The sequence below is a fragment of the Rissa tridactyla genome, chromosome 2 (assembly GCF_028500815.1).
Source record: "Rissa tridactyla isolate bRisTri1 chromosome 2, bRisTri1.patW.cur.20221130, whole genome shotgun sequence".
Classification (NCBI taxonomy): domain Eukaryota; kingdom Metazoa; phylum Chordata; class Aves; order Charadriiformes; family Laridae; genus Rissa; species Rissa tridactyla.
Genome location: NC_071467.1, coordinates 105,174,129 through 105,191,087, shown reverse-complemented (window position 1 = coordinate 105,191,087; position 16,959 = coordinate 105,174,129). Strand labels below are relative to the sequence as shown.

At 40.3% G+C, this 16,959-nt stretch overlaps 1 protein-coding gene across 1 annotated transcript in view; it reads left to right on the top strand.

Annotated features, from left to right (window-relative positions):
* The window catches only part of LOC128904750 (collagen alpha-1(XV) chain-like), a 150,951-nt gene that overhangs the window by 118,050 nt on the left and 15,942 nt on the right, over positions 1-16,959 (top strand). The window contains exons 27-33 of the mRNA XM_054189417.1: positions 1,709-1,762; positions 1,843-1,902; positions 3,929-3,997; positions 4,369-4,410; positions 6,766-6,811; positions 12,152-12,241; positions 16,066-16,115. Coding sequence (XP_054045392.1) covers positions 1,709-1,762; positions 1,843-1,902; positions 3,929-3,997; positions 4,369-4,410; positions 6,766-6,811; positions 12,152-12,241; positions 16,066-16,115 — 411 coding nt within the window. The remainder of the gene's footprint in view (positions 1-1,708; positions 1,763-1,842; positions 1,903-3,928; positions 3,998-4,368; positions 4,411-6,765; positions 6,812-12,151; positions 12,242-16,065; positions 16,116-16,959) is intronic.

Sequence of the window (16,959 nt, the reverse complement as noted above, 5' to 3'; positions counted from 1 at the left end):
TTTTAAAATTCTGATTACAATGGTGATGTTATGAATCAATCTGTTCACATGTTAACCATTTCTGAATTTCATCTCTAACCCAGTCTTCAGTTTTGTGTATGATAAAAATTAAAACAGTTAATCTATGAATTCCAGCTTGATGCTAAAATAAATCGTATCATTATCATCAGATGATTTTTCCATGAACGTACATCACTTTTCAATGAAATGATATTACATAAAGGCAAGGACAAACACTTGCCAGTTAAAAAATATCTATCAATATGGCAATAGCTTAATTCGTAATATGGATCGATAAGAGACTGGTATTTGAATCCAGGTGATATTCCCATGTCAATATTCTGCTGATCAGCAGTATGCAAATCATCCAAGTATAAATATCAGGCTATTTCTTGCAACCTTTCTAGCTCTTCACTTGCCTGTGCTCCCTCTACGCCTTGTGCTCCCTCTACGCCTTGAAATGAGAGATAACATGGCAACAGAACTGAACTGTAAATCAGGAGACTCAGTTCTGCCACTGGTTTGCTTCCTTCTTAGTCTCTGCTTTCCTTAATAATCAAGAGCAAGTGAGAGGCACGATGGGGATTTCCTCTTGCCTTTTGGTTGTTCGCTAGTTACCCTTTGAAGTAGCAGTCACAATGCCAACAAAAGTTTTTTACCATTAAGGTGATGTGCTGAAATTGTAGTAAGCAGAGCAATAGCCAATGTCTTTCTTCCATCAGCGTAGGTCTGTGTTTACCATCATATTGCAGGTAGCAACAGAAAGTCTGTTACAGTAATCACACTGACAGCGCTGTGATTTCTCAGGCTGAAACATGTCAATTGTCACCTATAAGTAGTATCCGCATGCGATCTGTAGACAGAGATTATTTAACCAATAATGCAAGAAGGGGTATTTCTTAACATTTCACCAGACTGAAAAAAAGGAAATGAAACCAGAAAGGTTGATACATATGTAAAGAGATTGTCTAGACCCTTGTGGTTATGTTGAGTTTCAGGAAGCTGACAGCAGATGAAAGTTTGTGGTATCCTCAGATTTACTGCTTTTAGTTGATCACATGTGGGCTGCTGAGAAGTTGCAAGCTTGCAAATGCCCAATCGTAGACCACATGGAGCACTTTTCTCATGCAGCCTGCTTGCCCTTCCTTTTTGCTGTCACTTGTATCACTTCGTGAGGCCTGATGGGTCTGTCACTCTTGTATAAAGAAAGGTCTGTTCTGTTTCAACTATCAGCCCCGTAAATCCACACACCCCGGGCTGGCAAGAGGCATTATATGAGTTCTCAGGCTGATCCACAAACTTCATAGTGCCCGATTCAAAAATAATTAGAAAAATAAAGCAAACGAAAAGGAGACGCACAGAGCATAACTGCCTTTTTTCTTTTTTCTGCTGATTGGTACATTTAAGTTTCCTGTGATACATGGTGACTCAGTTTTGAATTGCACACCCTACAAATGACTGAGAATTCAGACTTCATTTCAGGTAACCAGTCTTTTCCAAGCCAGAGTTGACTGTTATATGCAGGCCTCAGCTTCTGAGATCACTCAGCAGAGCAAGTAGAGAAGACATTCTGTGCATTCTCGGCAGACAATTGCAGACTTATTTTTAATGCAAATATGAAACTATGTCTCTTATTCTTAATAATAAAATGTATATCAGAGATACGTGCAATATATTCTCCATAATCACTTTTTTTTTTTTTGTCCAGGGACCAATAGGACCTACTGGACCTAAAGGAGAACTTGGTTTCCCAGGACGTCCAGTATGTATTATGCTCTCAAGTGGAATAAAGATAGAGAAGCTTGCTTCTGACACATCCTACACTGTTTCTATTCGTTTCAGGGCCGCCCAGGACTGAATGGAGTGAGAGGTGTGAAAGGTGATAGAGGCGAAGCATTTAATGTAAGTTCTAATGTATTGCAATTAGTTGAAAAAAAATCCTGTTAAAATATTAAGTCAAGTCTGATTTATATGGATTCCTTTAAAACGATGACAGGACTGAAAACCTGAAACGATCTAGAAATAATTATATGTTTCTGCTACTTTTCCTATCTGGTAACAATCATTGAAAAGTCAACTTCTGGGTCCATTTGGACAGTCCTTGCAGATTTAGGTAGTTGTATCAGCTCCCAGGTGTAACAGTCATATGTGTGATTCACTGTTAGCATAGCTGGTTCAAATAGCAAATGATCTGGGATTGCCAATTCTTGCTATATTCCAAAGACTTCGTGATTCAGGCTGTCGGTGTGACCCCTCACGATGTGAAGATACTCCCATAGGCTCTTAGCTATCTCACACAGGTACAAACAGCACTACCACAGTGAAGCGGCATCTAGTCTACTAACAAGGAGATACTGGCTAATACCTACTTCCTGCTTTAGTTGCCACGTACATGTATCCAGAATAATGACCACTGCATAGATGATACCATATCCATGCCCGCCTACGAGCTGTAATTATGGAGTGACAAGTGACGAACCAAGGTCCTGTTGCTGCAAGTCTTCTTATGAAAAGACTTCATACAAGCAGTCTCATGGCAAACGTGAAGACTGGACTACATAACACTAAACACTGCTGAGCATAAGCGATAAGTTTCACAATAGCAGAGTAAATCGTGGTGGTGTTCTGATGTCACGGGGCAACCTGTGCTAGAAAAATTGGTACCCATACCACAACATCAGCTAATAATATTTCATCTGCATCAGAGATATGATGAAAAAAAAGGACAAGGTTGTTTTACTGTGTTAGCATAGAAATCATAAGGTCAGGATCAGCTAGGCATCAGAAGAAGTGATCAATATTACTGTATTTCAGTAGAGCACGTTTTGTAAATAAATTCTGTTGTATGAGTCCGCTGGTTCTACTTTGTTAAAAGTAAAAAAAAATATTGCACACAGGCTACAAAACACAAGTATGTTGTCTATCTGGACAATAAATGTATGTGAGATGATGATATTGATTTATCCGACTAACAGGGAGACTGAGAATTGGTACGTACCTAAGTAGCCTCACAGAAAGAAAATATCAGTTACTAAAGGTTTCTTATGCCTCCTGAGAAAGGTTTAAATAGAAATTTAGTTGCTGGAAGGTGAAACCAGACAAATTAGACAAATTCTAGTTGGAAGAAAATGAGAGAAAAGATGACTAGCCACCAGCAGAAAATATTAAAGTAGATTTTTCCATTCTTCCATATCTTCAAACAGTGTCTATGTTCATTTTCTGGGTTGTCTTCTTTAACCAAACAAAAACTATTAAAGCAAGTATAACTAGATGAAGTTCAGCAGGCTGGGAGATCAAAGCAAACAAAACAGGCTACGTGTTCTAATAGTCCTTCCTGGAGTGCTCAGGGAAGATAAAATCTAATGGATCTCTATAGTTATTGATGAAATGACATGTGCCACCTCACAGAAGCTTGCATTGATGTGGAGTGAAAGATGGGCATGGCCTGGTGCCAGGTTTTTAAATGACACACTAAAGAGTTGGCATATATTTTTTGTAAAGGGCAGGCACACCTCCAGTCTAAGAGGGTTCCTTGAAGGTGCTGATTAGCGTGTAGTTATCTGACTGGCACTTGAAAATAATGAATCTCAGCAGTCTCAAGAATCCCAGACCAGTCTCAGGTACCTAATTTTCTTTGGATGAGAGATCTATTGCCTTTAATTTAGTTTCAATTTTTAGTGCTTTGGGATTTGGGTTTTTTTTTCCCCTGGAAACATTTTGTTCTCCACAGAGTGCTTTACATTAAATATTAAAATTCGCCTGACAGATTGGTCCGTGTAAGCAAATGCTCAGCCTCCCCTCAAGCCATTTAACACAGACATTGTTGGTTAAATGGTGCCCTCTGAGTCCCTTGGCCTTCTTTCTGTAGGCTCATTTGTATTGCATATGAAAAGATCTAATATCTTCCTTCTTTCACTTTCTCTTACAGGGTCTTCCTGGCTTGCCTGGACCTCCAGGGCCTCCTGGACCTCCAGGACGTATAGTTTATATCAAAGGAGTAAGTACAACTGGGGATCAGTTGCTGGTCTACCTCTGTAGCAGAAATGTGCTGCTCTAGAAACAGGTTGCAAAGAAAACCATCAAAACTTGTTTCAGGCAGCACAGTTTAAAGTAGGCGACCTCGCTTGTGCACATAGGAGAAAATCTCTTAACCAGAACCACTGTCATGTCAGAGTTTGGCCCCACACACGCAGAGTGGGACCTGCAGACAGACCTGTGAGACATCTCAGGCATCAAGCTGGGTTCTCTGCTCGGGAGGTGCTGGTATTTGTTTCCAGGCTTTGTCTCATCATGTCTATTAGTTTGGTGTGTTATCTGAGGTATTATACCTACACTCATTAAAATAACTTCCTTTCCTGTTTTCAATAGACAGTTTTCCCAGTCTCTCCCCGGCCTCATTGCAAAATGCCAGTAAGTCACCCACAGAATCTGCACCTAGCAAAATGCATGGCCATGACAGTACATAACCAAAGTAGCTAGATATGTAACCACGATAGCTTTGCAGCTTTTCTCCCCTGCCTTCTGCTTTGCACCAGAGCGTGTTTTACCTGTTCTTCAAGATAACAGATTTTCAACTGCTTAGATACACAAAATTAGCCACGTATAAAATATATATAACAGAACTAGAAACACTAGAACCTTTTGCTTAAAGCACTTTGATTACTTGGTTGTCCTACTACTAAATACAGCCTTTCAAAGCCTGTGTTTCCATAGTTTACGAGTTGCTTTGTGGAGTTGAATGCTTATACATACATATGCACACATTTTTCAGATGTTTTTATGTCTTTAGGTGTTTTTAATTTCTCTGTCCAAAATAAGACTTGTTATGTATTTCATCGCGGCATGAAAGATGCATCAGAAAAGAAAGATTGTGTGCTTTATTTGACCCTCAAATGCAGTCTATTCACATATAAACATTTATTATCTCAAGAATGGCAGCATGCGAAGCTCTGCCCTTGCTTTCCAAAGGGAATGACACAGCCCCCATTACCTTCAAAGGAACTGCAATTTAACACATAGTATCAAAAGAAAGGAGATGGAGTTTATATTTTCATAATACCCTGATGCAATTTTTGTTTAATGAGTCATGGAAATTACTCTGCAAACAGAGTTCAATCCTGGAAGTACTTTCCCTAGGGCAATATTGTACTGTTAAGCCATGGGTTAGGTACTTGGAAAGGATTCTCTCTTTGAGAGCCACAGTCCTCTCCTGAATAATGTGGTGTGCGGTATGGCTGTTCTACTTTTCAGTTAGACAGCAGAGCTTGAAATAGCATTGTGCCCCCTCCTCCAATTTCCATTCCAGTTCTTTTTCACTTATTTTAAAGAAGCAGCTCTTGACTTACAGTGTACTAGATGCATTGATACTCTTCATCGCCCTACCCTTACTGATGAAGAAAGATGTATCGCAGTTTGTGGATCTTTCTGTTAATGACAAATAGTCATTATTCTATGGTAATTTGACATTTCTAAAGTTTTGGCCTACCACCTCCACATATCATCTTTTTTCCTCTTTGAATTCCTCCCTTAAATCTTCACATTCCCACCATATAACATTCGTGTTTGTTTGTCACATATGTCCATAATCACATATGGATTAGTCAGTCTCACTTCTGAAATCTGACTGGACGAGGCCCCGAGCAACCTGATGTAGTTGGTCCTGCTTTGGGACAGACAATCTCCAGAGAAGCCTTCCAACCTCAACTCAACTATGATTCTCTGTGGAATGATTCAAACAATACAAGCCTATTTTAGCTGAATTTCAGACAATAATAAAAAGTCACTTTTCAAGAAGGTTACAATCAGTGAATAATAGCAGTAACTTTTACGTGCACAAGTAATAGAAACCTGTACTTATAAACACCTCTTTGTGCATCTGAGTACGTAGATAGATTTGTCCTACTTTTGTTAATAATCTCCTAAACCTATCCCAGTTTATAGATAAGAAGTTTGCTGTACATGCCTACATAAATGAATATCGATAAAGAACTACAGAGTGAACCCCACAAGTTTTCCTCATGTGAACTGAACTTCTGAAGTTAATGGAGCTATCCATGTGAGTAAGACTTCTAAGAGCTAATACTACAGGAGTAGCCAGAATCAGCACTTCCAATTTTTTTCATACACTTGTGTAGATTCATATAAATAGTACTAGCTAGTACCAAGCTCTGTCCCTTTCCAAGCACTGTGCCACATTTTAATTCCTTCACTATCTCTATTTTGAAGACAGGCAGTAGAGGTAAGTAGCATGCCCACTGTTACAGATGGCTGGTGTCAGAACCGAATAGAATAGAATAGCTTCTGTCTCCCAGTTGTGGTCTCAATGCATCAGGCACACAGGTCAACATCAGACAGCTGGCATAGCCATGGTCTGATGAAAAATTTACAAACACAGTGTGTTATCTTACAGTCGAAAATCAAATCCTGCTTTCAAATGCAGTGATGTGAATTCAGAATTGTCCTTGGAGAATAAGTTTTCTGATGTTTCACTGCCATGACTGAGAGTAAGATTTGCTGATGCCTCCAAAATGCATGTTGTTACCCTCTTGCTGAAAGCATGTTGCATGTCAAAGACAGCACGATCCTGAAAAAAACTTTATCAGCTAATACTTGGACCGTGTCAAACTGGAGATAATCCCAGAGTGCTGTTACAACACTTACTGTGATAGCATGCAAATTTTCCAGGTTTTGCAGTCACACCAAGTAATGCACTTCCATTGGGTAGTGTGTATGGGCATAATTTTTAATAGATTTCTCTGTCTGTAGGTAAGCCCTCCTTACCCTGAAAATCAAGAAGCTCTTAATGTCCATGGTGAGCAATTATTTTCTTGCATGTTGGTTTAAATATGCTTTTTTGTTGTTTATTCTTAGTTAAGCTCTTTTTGCTTTTTTTTTTTGCCCCTTTTTTTTTTTTGCTATTGTGGTGTACAAGGTGTATTTGTGGTATACAAGGATGCGCTGAACTTTCTTTCTGAATCTACTGCTGAATGACTGATTCACCTCTTACAAGTGAAAACCTAAGTCTTATGCTTGGCAAACTGTCCACATTTTTTCAGGGCTATGTCCAAAGAATTAAGTCCATAGAGCCCAGGCTGTCCAGCATTGCTCCTAAATTCAGACTCCCAATTGCTTGTCTCCCCCTGCACACAGAGACTCAAAAAAATTTCTCTGTCCATATTTTTGTTGTTAACATAGAATCCATAATCTAACAGAATAAATGTCCACAGAGAGCCCAAAGTTCTTGGTTCAAGGCACTTTCCTTACTTGTAAGAGCTGACTCCAAGCTGATAAAGAATATTCTGAGAATAAAGGCCATTCCTAAAGACCACCTGAGGAATCTAGGCATACATAAGTCTATTGGACCTGATGAGATGCATCCCAGAGTCCTGAGGGAACTCTCAGGCCAAGCCGTTCTCCATGATATTTGAAAAGGCGTGGCAGTCAGGTGAAGTCCCTGGTGACTGGAAAAAGGGAAACGTTGCACCCATTTTTGAAAAGGGTAGAAAGGAGGACCCTGGGAACTACCGACCTGTCAGCCTCACCTCTGGGCCTGGGAAGATCATGGACAGATCCTCCTAGAACCACAAGGAGGACAGGGACATGATTCAAGACAGCCAGCATGGCTTCACCAAGGGCAAGTCCTGCTGGCCCAAGCTAGTGGCCTTCTATGATGGAGTGACTACATCAGAGGACTGGTGAAGAGCTATGGATGTCATCTATCCGGACTTCTGTAAGGCCTTTGACACAGTCTCCCACAACATCCTTCTCTCCAAATTGGAAAGATATGGATTTGGTGGGTGGACTGTTCGCATCCAGAGGGTAGTGGTCAATGGCTCAATGTCTGAATGAATATCGGTGACAAGTGATATCCCTCAGGGGTCCGTATTGGGATCAGTACTGTTTAGTATCTTCATCAATGACATAGACAGTGGGATTGAGTGCATCCTCAGCAAATTTGCTGAAAGCACCAAGCTGAGTGGTGCAGTTGACATACCTGAGGGATGGGATACCATCCAGAGGGACCTGGACAAGCTTGAGAAGAGGGCCCATGTGAATCTCATGAGGTACAACAAGGCCAAGTTTAGGGTTGGGGCAACCCCTGGCATCAATACAGGTTGGGGGATGAAGGAATCAAGATGAGCTCTGTCAAGAAGGACTTGAGGATACTGGTGAATTAAAAGTTGGACGTGAGCCAACGATGTGCACTTGCAGCCCAGAAAGCCAACCGTATCCTGGGCTGCACCAAAAGAAGCGTGACCAGCAGGTCAAGGGAGGTGATTCTGCCCCTCTACTCTGCTCTTGTGAGGCCCCACCTAGAGTACAGCATCCAGCTTTGGAGCCCTCAGCACAGGAAAGACATGGACCTGTTGGAGCAGGTCCAGAGGAGGGCCAGGAAGATGATCAGAGGTCTTGGAGCACCCCTCCTATGAAGACAGGATGAGAAAGCTGGAGTTGTTCAGCCTTGAGAAGAGAAGACTCTGGGGAGACCTTATTGCGGCCTTTTCAGTACTTAAAGGGGGCTTATAAGAAAGATGAGGACAAACTTTTTAGCAGGGCCTGTTGCGATAAGACAAGGGGTAATGGCTTTAAACCAAACAAGGGAAGATTTAGATTAGATATAAGGAAAAAAATTTACAATAAGGGTGGTGAAACACTGGAACACGTTGCCCAGAGAGGTGGTAGATGCCCCATCCCTGGAAATATTCAAGGTCAGGTTGGCTGAGGCTCTGAGCAACCTGATCTAGTTGAAGACGTCCCTGCTCATTGCAGGGGAGGTTGGACTAGATGACCTTTAAAGGTCCCTTCCAACACAAATTTTCTGTGATTCTGTGGTTATATGATTGATTCTGCTCTTTTTAGACTTTCAGCTTAGGTAAAAGCTTGAAGGTGAGGATTTTGACTATGACAGTTCTGTTTAAAATTTGCCAGTTTTATTCAATTAATCATTATAGTTTCTTTTCTCTAAATGCATGCTAATTCTCAACCCGAACACTAAATCCTAAAGTCACTCCAGCATGCACCTCTTGTTTCTTTGGTTTAAGGAGGAAAAGTCACCATTTACATACAGTTTTCATCCCATTTTAAGATTACTGTAATGGTCTGGACATTCCATTCTTCAGTTAGTACTCCAACAGATAAGCACAAAGTGGTCACTTATTGTGCACACAAGGCATTAAAATTGATGCAAGCCTGTATCTGTGTTCAGTGCTTTTTTCCTTCCTCAAAGACATCCTCCAAGGATGGATATAGTTATATGCAGAGGGAAATAGGTAGCAATTCTGCACCAAAAAAAATGGTGCATGGTGATTGAAATAGTGCTGCCTTCACCTAATTTCTTCAGTTCCAAGGGTAGCAGAAAGTTCTGTGATAGTTTTGTCCCTTCAGAGCTTCTGGGAGCTGGAAAAAAAGGTTGGGACATTAAAACAGCGTCCCAGAGCATCCACAGGGAGCAGCCAGCAGTTTTCTTATGATCCAATAATACACAAGGGAAAAGGAGGTCTTATCAAGATCATAGAGGAAATAAAGTCAGTGGTCTTCCCCCTTTTATTTAACTACTTATAGTAAAAATTTATTCCTGTCTATTTATTATACTTTCAGAGTAATTTTGTGGGGGGAAAAAAGCAGTACTGCAGCCTCTAATATACAGCCTGAACCTGTTTCCCAGTTCCCATGTTCCTGAGAATTAAATCATTGTTCCCATTACTGTGCAAAGGAGTCTGGAGAGTTTACAGTTTAATCAGATAAGTCAGAGACTGCATGGCAAAAACAGTGCATGCAAAACAAGTTGAATAATGCAGCAGTAGCGTTATATTGGCTCCAAATGCTGGGGCTTAGGGCTGTCTCTGGAGGGCGAGATTGCTATCTAGGGACCAGTTCTCTAGCATGGTCCAGAGATCAGGCAGTGGGCTGGTATCACTGAACTTGAACCACTCCTCTCCCTCCGCAATGACCGAGTCACTTGCAAAAACCAAGCCACCTTCATCCAAACGGAAAAAGAAAGGAAGAGAAGGAAAAGAGTGCAAGCGATCAGGAGAAGGGGCAAGAGTGGACGTAGTGAGTGGTAAAGGAAGATATCTTGAAGAAGAGAAAGTCAGAACCTGGTTGTATAAACTCTGTATTTGCTTGAGCCGATGCAGGCAGGACGCAGGAACAACCACAAAACCATGGATGAAAGGCAAAGAACAAATTTAACCTTGATACCTCATCGATCGTGGAATCTCTGAAGCAGCACCCAAGCAGAGGCAAGCAAGCAAGGGATGCAGGCACCGCGGAGAGAGACAGCCAGCTCTTATTAGCAAGAGTGTCCTTGTTAGCAAGAGAGTGAGAGAGCAGGAGCACTCAGACCCCCTGTTCTTGCCGGTATATCAAGCTTCAAGCAGGCATAGTTTTCCCACTGTGCTTTGATCTTCTTCAATGACAGGGCAGGACTCTCAAGCAGCTAGATAAGGTGTCCCTGAGTCCATAGCAAACTTACGTTATCTAAGTGCAGATGTTCTACTTGCAAGCACATAAGACTGAACAACAATTAGTGTGATATATGTGTTTCCCAGCACCCCAGGTGCGAGTCATTCAAGCATATTTACAATCCTCCTTGCCGATCTTTCATTGCTTTCCCACAGTATTTGTCTCAATATTTTAAGATGACCTAAAATACCGATGACTGGACTGGAAATCTGCCAGGAAAACGACTCTGAGTTGAACAGTTAAGGTTCAGCTGGCAACTATGAAAAGTGTCTAACTGCATACCTGAGAGAGAGTGTGATTGGCCTCAGTGGAACATAAAATGAGGCCCCACTCTTCTGTCAATAGGCATTTGAACATGAGCTCACAGCTGGAGTCTGAGTCATCAGGCAGATCAGACAGACCATGGGGAAACCCATGGGATTATGACCAGCTTTCACCTCTCCAGAAGGGTGGAGAGGAACTGTCTGGAAACTTCCATTGTAACATGGAGCCCTGAAAGGGAAGAAGTCCTTCTCATTCTTCTGTATTTATAGTCATTCTGCACAACTAGAAGAAGGGGAAATGCTGTAACTATTTTTCAAACTAAGGTTTTCTCACCAATAAAGTCTTTACTTATTTCTTACCAATAAAGTCTTATTTATAAGTGGCACCAAGTCATGGGGCACCGACTGGGTACCCAGGCCACAGATTTTCTGTGCTTGCCCCAGTGAAATTCACAAATGTGATCGTATCAGGTTAGAAAAGAGACAGTGTTCTTAGTGATCCACTGACTCCAGCATAGATCCCAGCTGACCATAAGGGCTGAAGATACCACAGCCAGGGAACCATTGAAAATTACTTCAAGAGCTGTGTCTTGTATCTGGTTGTCATTGTACTTCAGCAGCCTTCCTGCTCATAATTCAAAATAGGACCACTTCACCTTAAACTTGAAAAGGCATTTTTACCTGAAGAAAGTGGCTATAAGATGTTACTGTGGCAGAATGACGCTATTTTATGTGAATTTTGTAAAGATATTCGCAATTACTCAGCCAGAACAGAGAGAAATCAGACCTGTACTAATACTCAGGGGTCATTTTACCCAGATATTTTATAGGGTAAGTTTACCATGAAAGTTGAATAATATCTGGAAAAACAGAAGTTTTATCCAGATGCATTTGGGTGCGATTCTACTCTTAGTTCAACGGATGGAAAGTTAGTCTAAAAGCATTTCTGTCCTCAGAGAACATTTTCTTCATTATCAATGCTTTTATGACATGAAGGGACAATAAACAATGGTATTTCTGACATTCACAGTTGCAGATATTATCATTTATTGGTTTGTTTTGGAGTCTGGAGATAGCAGAAGATGTGGTATCAAACACAGAGCCATAACTCAAGAACTGTTTCTACACTTAAGCCAGCGAAATTCACAAATGCAGTGGGAACAGGTTTGTTTAGAGGATCTTAGGCTAGGTGGCTAGGGAAAAGAGAGTGAAAGATTGACTTGTTAAGAGAGAGATTGTCTTGCACATGCTGGGGTCGATAAGAGAGGACAATCAGGCAGCCATTCAATGTTCCTGAAGAGAATGAGACAAGCATATGGGGTCTGGAGCCGCATGCCCCACATGTACTTTCGGTGGTTTGGTTGTCACTGCTATAGTCTCTGCTGTTTGCAAGTTCTCATGAATTTGTGATGCTTTTGTGGCAGGTGCTAAAGCAAACAGAGATTCCTGGGGGCTGCACCGTTCAGCGGACTTAAAAGGAGAAAAGGGAGACAAAGGTGCTCCAGGACCACCAGGTATACTAAATCTGATGTGTCATTGACATCCTGTAAAGGAATACATGTTTAACTTAAAAAGTAATTCAACAAAGGACTTTGATACTTACCCCTGCAACCTTACTGGTCTAAAGACTTATACCTAGGTTCCTTGATGAACTGACACACAGAACAACAAAGGCCATAACGTTATTAAAAATGTCTTCTGAAAAGAAGTATCTGTACTGCATATTTGTGAGTACTCCATTTTAACCAACTTTTTAATATCCTATGCTTTATTTGTGATAATCATGAAAAGTCTGTGTGAACTAAAAATACCAATTCACTTGTGGTAGGAGCATCGTAACAGATGTTCCTCACCAAAGATTTACTTTCCTGTATCAAAAAGTTGATAGTCTAATCTTGCTAATTCTTGCACATTCAAAAATAGTTACAGAACAAGTATTTATTTGAAAAGATTGCTATTACAAACTCTTCCTTTTCTATACGTTTCTTGAAATCTCATATACTGAGATAAGGCTTTGATCAGTGCCAGAAATCATTTGAAATAGAAGAAGCAGTATATCAAATTAATGTTGCTATACCAAATTTATAATCTTTGTCCTCTAGTATGTTGATAATAAATACAAAACTACATCTATATGGATATTTCTGTCTTTGTTCCAAAGACACAGTTTTGTTGACTGAAGATGATGATTTAGTTATTTTTAAGAGGACATGTGTTTGTTCTAATACAATCTGTTTTCTTATTTTGTCCTCAGCAATTTTTATTCTGATCAATATCCAGTGCCTTAAAATAAGTGGTTAATGCTTCCTAGCCATCAATAAATTTGTAAGAAGAAGCAGCAAGAAGCATTCCTAAACAGAAATTAAGAAAATGTTCTCTTCTCTGCTGGTTTATCCATCATGAACCTGTCTGTTCCCTCCCAAGTTCTGTATTTAATGCAAATTAATGTCCTAGGTATTTTTGCCTGTACCTGTTGATTTCAGATGCTTCAGAAGGAGAAGATTATGAGAGGATTTCGTTTATGATCTTGTTGTAAAACTGCAACTAGTGAAGGATGGTGGAAATAATACAAGAATTCTGCTTAAACTGAAAACTAAATTCACCTTTCTCCAAAAATAACAGAGAATTATTAATTTGTTTTCCAACTGAATCATGTGTTAACTAAGACCAATTCTGTTGATGCTCTAAGAAATATTCCTGTTTGGTTCTTGCTCATTGATGTTGCTGCTAAAATATTATTTCATACAAACCATTTCTCTAGATCTCACAGATATCCACATAATCATTGACAGTGAAAATTCACAAGCCAGAAGTTGCAGGGTAGTGGCACATGATTAAAGTACAGGAATTTTTCCAAACCTTCTCTGAGGGACAGATGGCTGAAGCTCCTTCCACTACAATATCTGTTAAGTTCCAGCAACCAGAATAGCTTTCTTAACGGTGGTACTTGTCCATGCAGTGATTTATTTTTCTTTTCACAAAATGTCTCCTCTCCAGCCTTACAAACAGGCTCTGTTAATTGATGCCATGCAAAACTATGAAGCCAACACAAAAAGTGTGTAAATGGTAGGCTGCAGTTTAGTTAGCTACTCTGTATAGAGGCAGGTATAGTAAGTATCCAGAGCAGAGGTGCTGTGTTCCAAGCACATCTGCGATGCTCCAGCTGTTTCTGGCCGGAGGAACACAGTCTGGAGCCTTGTAAGAAAACATATTTAGCAATAGAGGAGGAGACTTCACTGTATCATAGTCTCAGACCCAACTGCCTAAGGCTGAAGATCTGCTGATCGAAAATGCAGTGTTTATTGCAGTGTGCTAGGCCTTGACTATAGTCAACCCCCTTCCTTCCTGCAAGTCATTCCCCAAAAGGCCAATCTGCATTCTGGAGAAGTTTTCACAGTCATCCAAATACACCCTTCGGCCTGTTCGTTTGTCCTGAGACCTTCTTTTCTGTATGAAGAAGAAGTTTCACCCTTTTGTCTGTGAATCCTGGAAGGAATGGAGCTAATGGAAAATTAGGGAGGTTCAGCAAGATGGCTTCTTGCTAGGCAAGCTTTAATTCTGGTAATAAGTGAGTTCTGTTTCTCCAGGGGCTAAGTTAATTTCCAGATCAGAAGATCTGAAAGCAGTGTAGCTTCTCATTTTCTAAAAGAAAGGTCACCAAAGCTCTGTGACCTTATGATTGTCAGGAGGGCATGATTTTGCCATTGACTATGCGCATGCATGTTAGTCTGTTTCAGCAACATCTGAAAAAAAAATGAAATTAAAATGTCTGATCTATCAGCAGAAGCCACACAACAAAGTACGTTTCCCTCTGAATAGTGTTAAGATTCCTAAAGGTCCTGCCAAAAATTGCCTACCAGCCCTCCGCTGAATGTCTACAGAAGAGAACTGAACTAGGTTTACCTGTTGAGAAGTCATGTCAGGCAAACTTCTCTGGCTGTGTATACTTGTAAACTAAACAGACCCAGGACACAGAGGACAATTGTCCTGCAGTTCAATTGTTCCCATGTTTCCTGGCCTGCATTTGGCCTACAACGAGTAACACTTTCCCACACTATAGGGTGGTCTGGGAGATAGCTTAAGCCAGGGATTGGTGCAATAGGCTGCATGGAGAAGTCTCTCATGCTTCAGGAACGGGGAGGACAGTTTAGCTGAATGGATGGAAGTTGTGCCACTTTACCTCAGGGCTGAGGAATTGGTCTAATACAATTTACCTACCAGTGTAGGTAGAGCCTACTGGTTCACTACCACAAATTTTTGACTTCTACTTTGAGTGGTGATGTCTCTCTTCCTCATGTACCTTGCCCATGCCAAGTCTGCTTACTGGTCATTCTAGAAAGATCTCAGATATTGCCCAGTGTAGAGATTAATACTAAGAAACATCTGAGAAGGACATCTACCATTCCATTCCATCTGTCTGTTCCCCATGCCCTCACATGGATCAAGCAAATCACTGCAGTGAGCTGTAATTGGCAGGGATGGAACAAAATCAAAGTAGCTGCCATAGTGGGAATATACTTCTGTCCCAGAGTACAGATGCATACAATGTCTACTTGACTTAATTGTATCTGCGATAGCATACTGAGATCTGTGTCCTATGGCTGGCACAGGGTTGGACACAAAGAACTCAAAAATTAATCAGAACACATTTGAAGAAAATGCATTGAGCTGTTACGGGCTGCTGTAAAACAGTCTTTTTCCAGGTATACACGAAACAGAGAATATTTGAAGGCTTTTTACACTTTTTCTGCTGGCTTGACAGTGCTGGGTGAGCACCATTGTCAGACAACACAACACAGGTGGTATAACCATTGATACTGGCATTGGGTTTTGATGCAGAAAAATGTCAAGGAACACAAGGATCAGCGGCATGGCATTAACATAATTTCTTTCTCTTGTCAGTTATGGTACTGTCCTTGCATGAAAGCTAATGCAACTACTGACTGTCCACTCCACTGCTGGCAAAACATATGGAAAGCTTTTATTTTACCTTGGTTTCCATCAAAGGGGTTAGTTTGGATGCTTCTCTTTCCCCCTCTGTGCAGCTGCCATTTTTTCAGAAAACTGGGAATTTTTCAACTTTGAGCCTCCTTTGCTTTCAAATTTGTCTGATAGTCACAATCAGATTCACAAGTTATTAAGGTGGAGGAGTGACAGACAAGATAGGGCATGTAAGCCTTGCTTTGTTAGGAAATCAAACTAAAAATATCTGTTAGATTTAAAGGTTAATGGTATTATTGTAAATATTTTTTCTTTCAACTCCTAAACCAGTAATATCCAAAGCAGTGCTTTTAAAAAGAAAATTGCAGATAATTATTGTATTTTCTTCATGTTTCAGGTCCACCTCTGCCTCCATCGTATTTCAGCCACTTTATTAATAGCATAAAGGTAATTATATCCCATTTGTGTTTGAGTTCTGTTAAGCTTTTGTTAAAGTGTGCTTTCCTATAAATTAAGCATAAAGCAGTATAGCATGGTGAAATATACAAAACAACATCAACAACAATCAGCATCAGCAATTACAAATGATAGTCATTTCTTAAACTCCAGCTGCATAGACAAGCTTATTGCAAGTATAGAGAGAGCAAATGTCAGTAGTATATATAGATTACTTTTGAAAAAATTTTGTTACTGAGGCTTTTTACCTTCCCTGTGGTATTAAAGTGAGTCATAATTCACTGTTTCCTAACATAAGTCGGTATAAATTATCTGCCATAAATGAATGCTTTTGTTTCCATGCCAGCTCAGGTAAGAGACATCCATTACCTACAGGGCTTCTAGAAAAATTTAGCAGCAATTAACACACTGGGGAGGGGGGAATCACTTCTATGTTATACTATTTATCTTTTAAACACACTGAATAAAATAAGTTAAAGAAACGACTTTTCCTAGAATATCTTACAAGAAAATACACCCATGCCTTGATGTTCTCTCTTCCATTATTCTCCTGACTGCACCAGCTGACAATTAATACCAATGCAATACTATTTGAAATGTTTTTAAGTGAACAAGGCTCTTTATCAGTAGAAGATCTGAAAAAAAATTGAATCAAGTTATTGTTTAACGATGCCACTAAAAGCAGCGTATTGTCAGTTTTCTTGAAGGACTCATGCCGTCTGATTTTCAGATTCTGTTTCTGCTTGGCTGAGTGTGCCTAAGTTATTGCTATGACGTAAAGCGCCCCATGCACGCATGGCAGAGCCGATATAGTTTCTTTGATCTTATAGAGTAG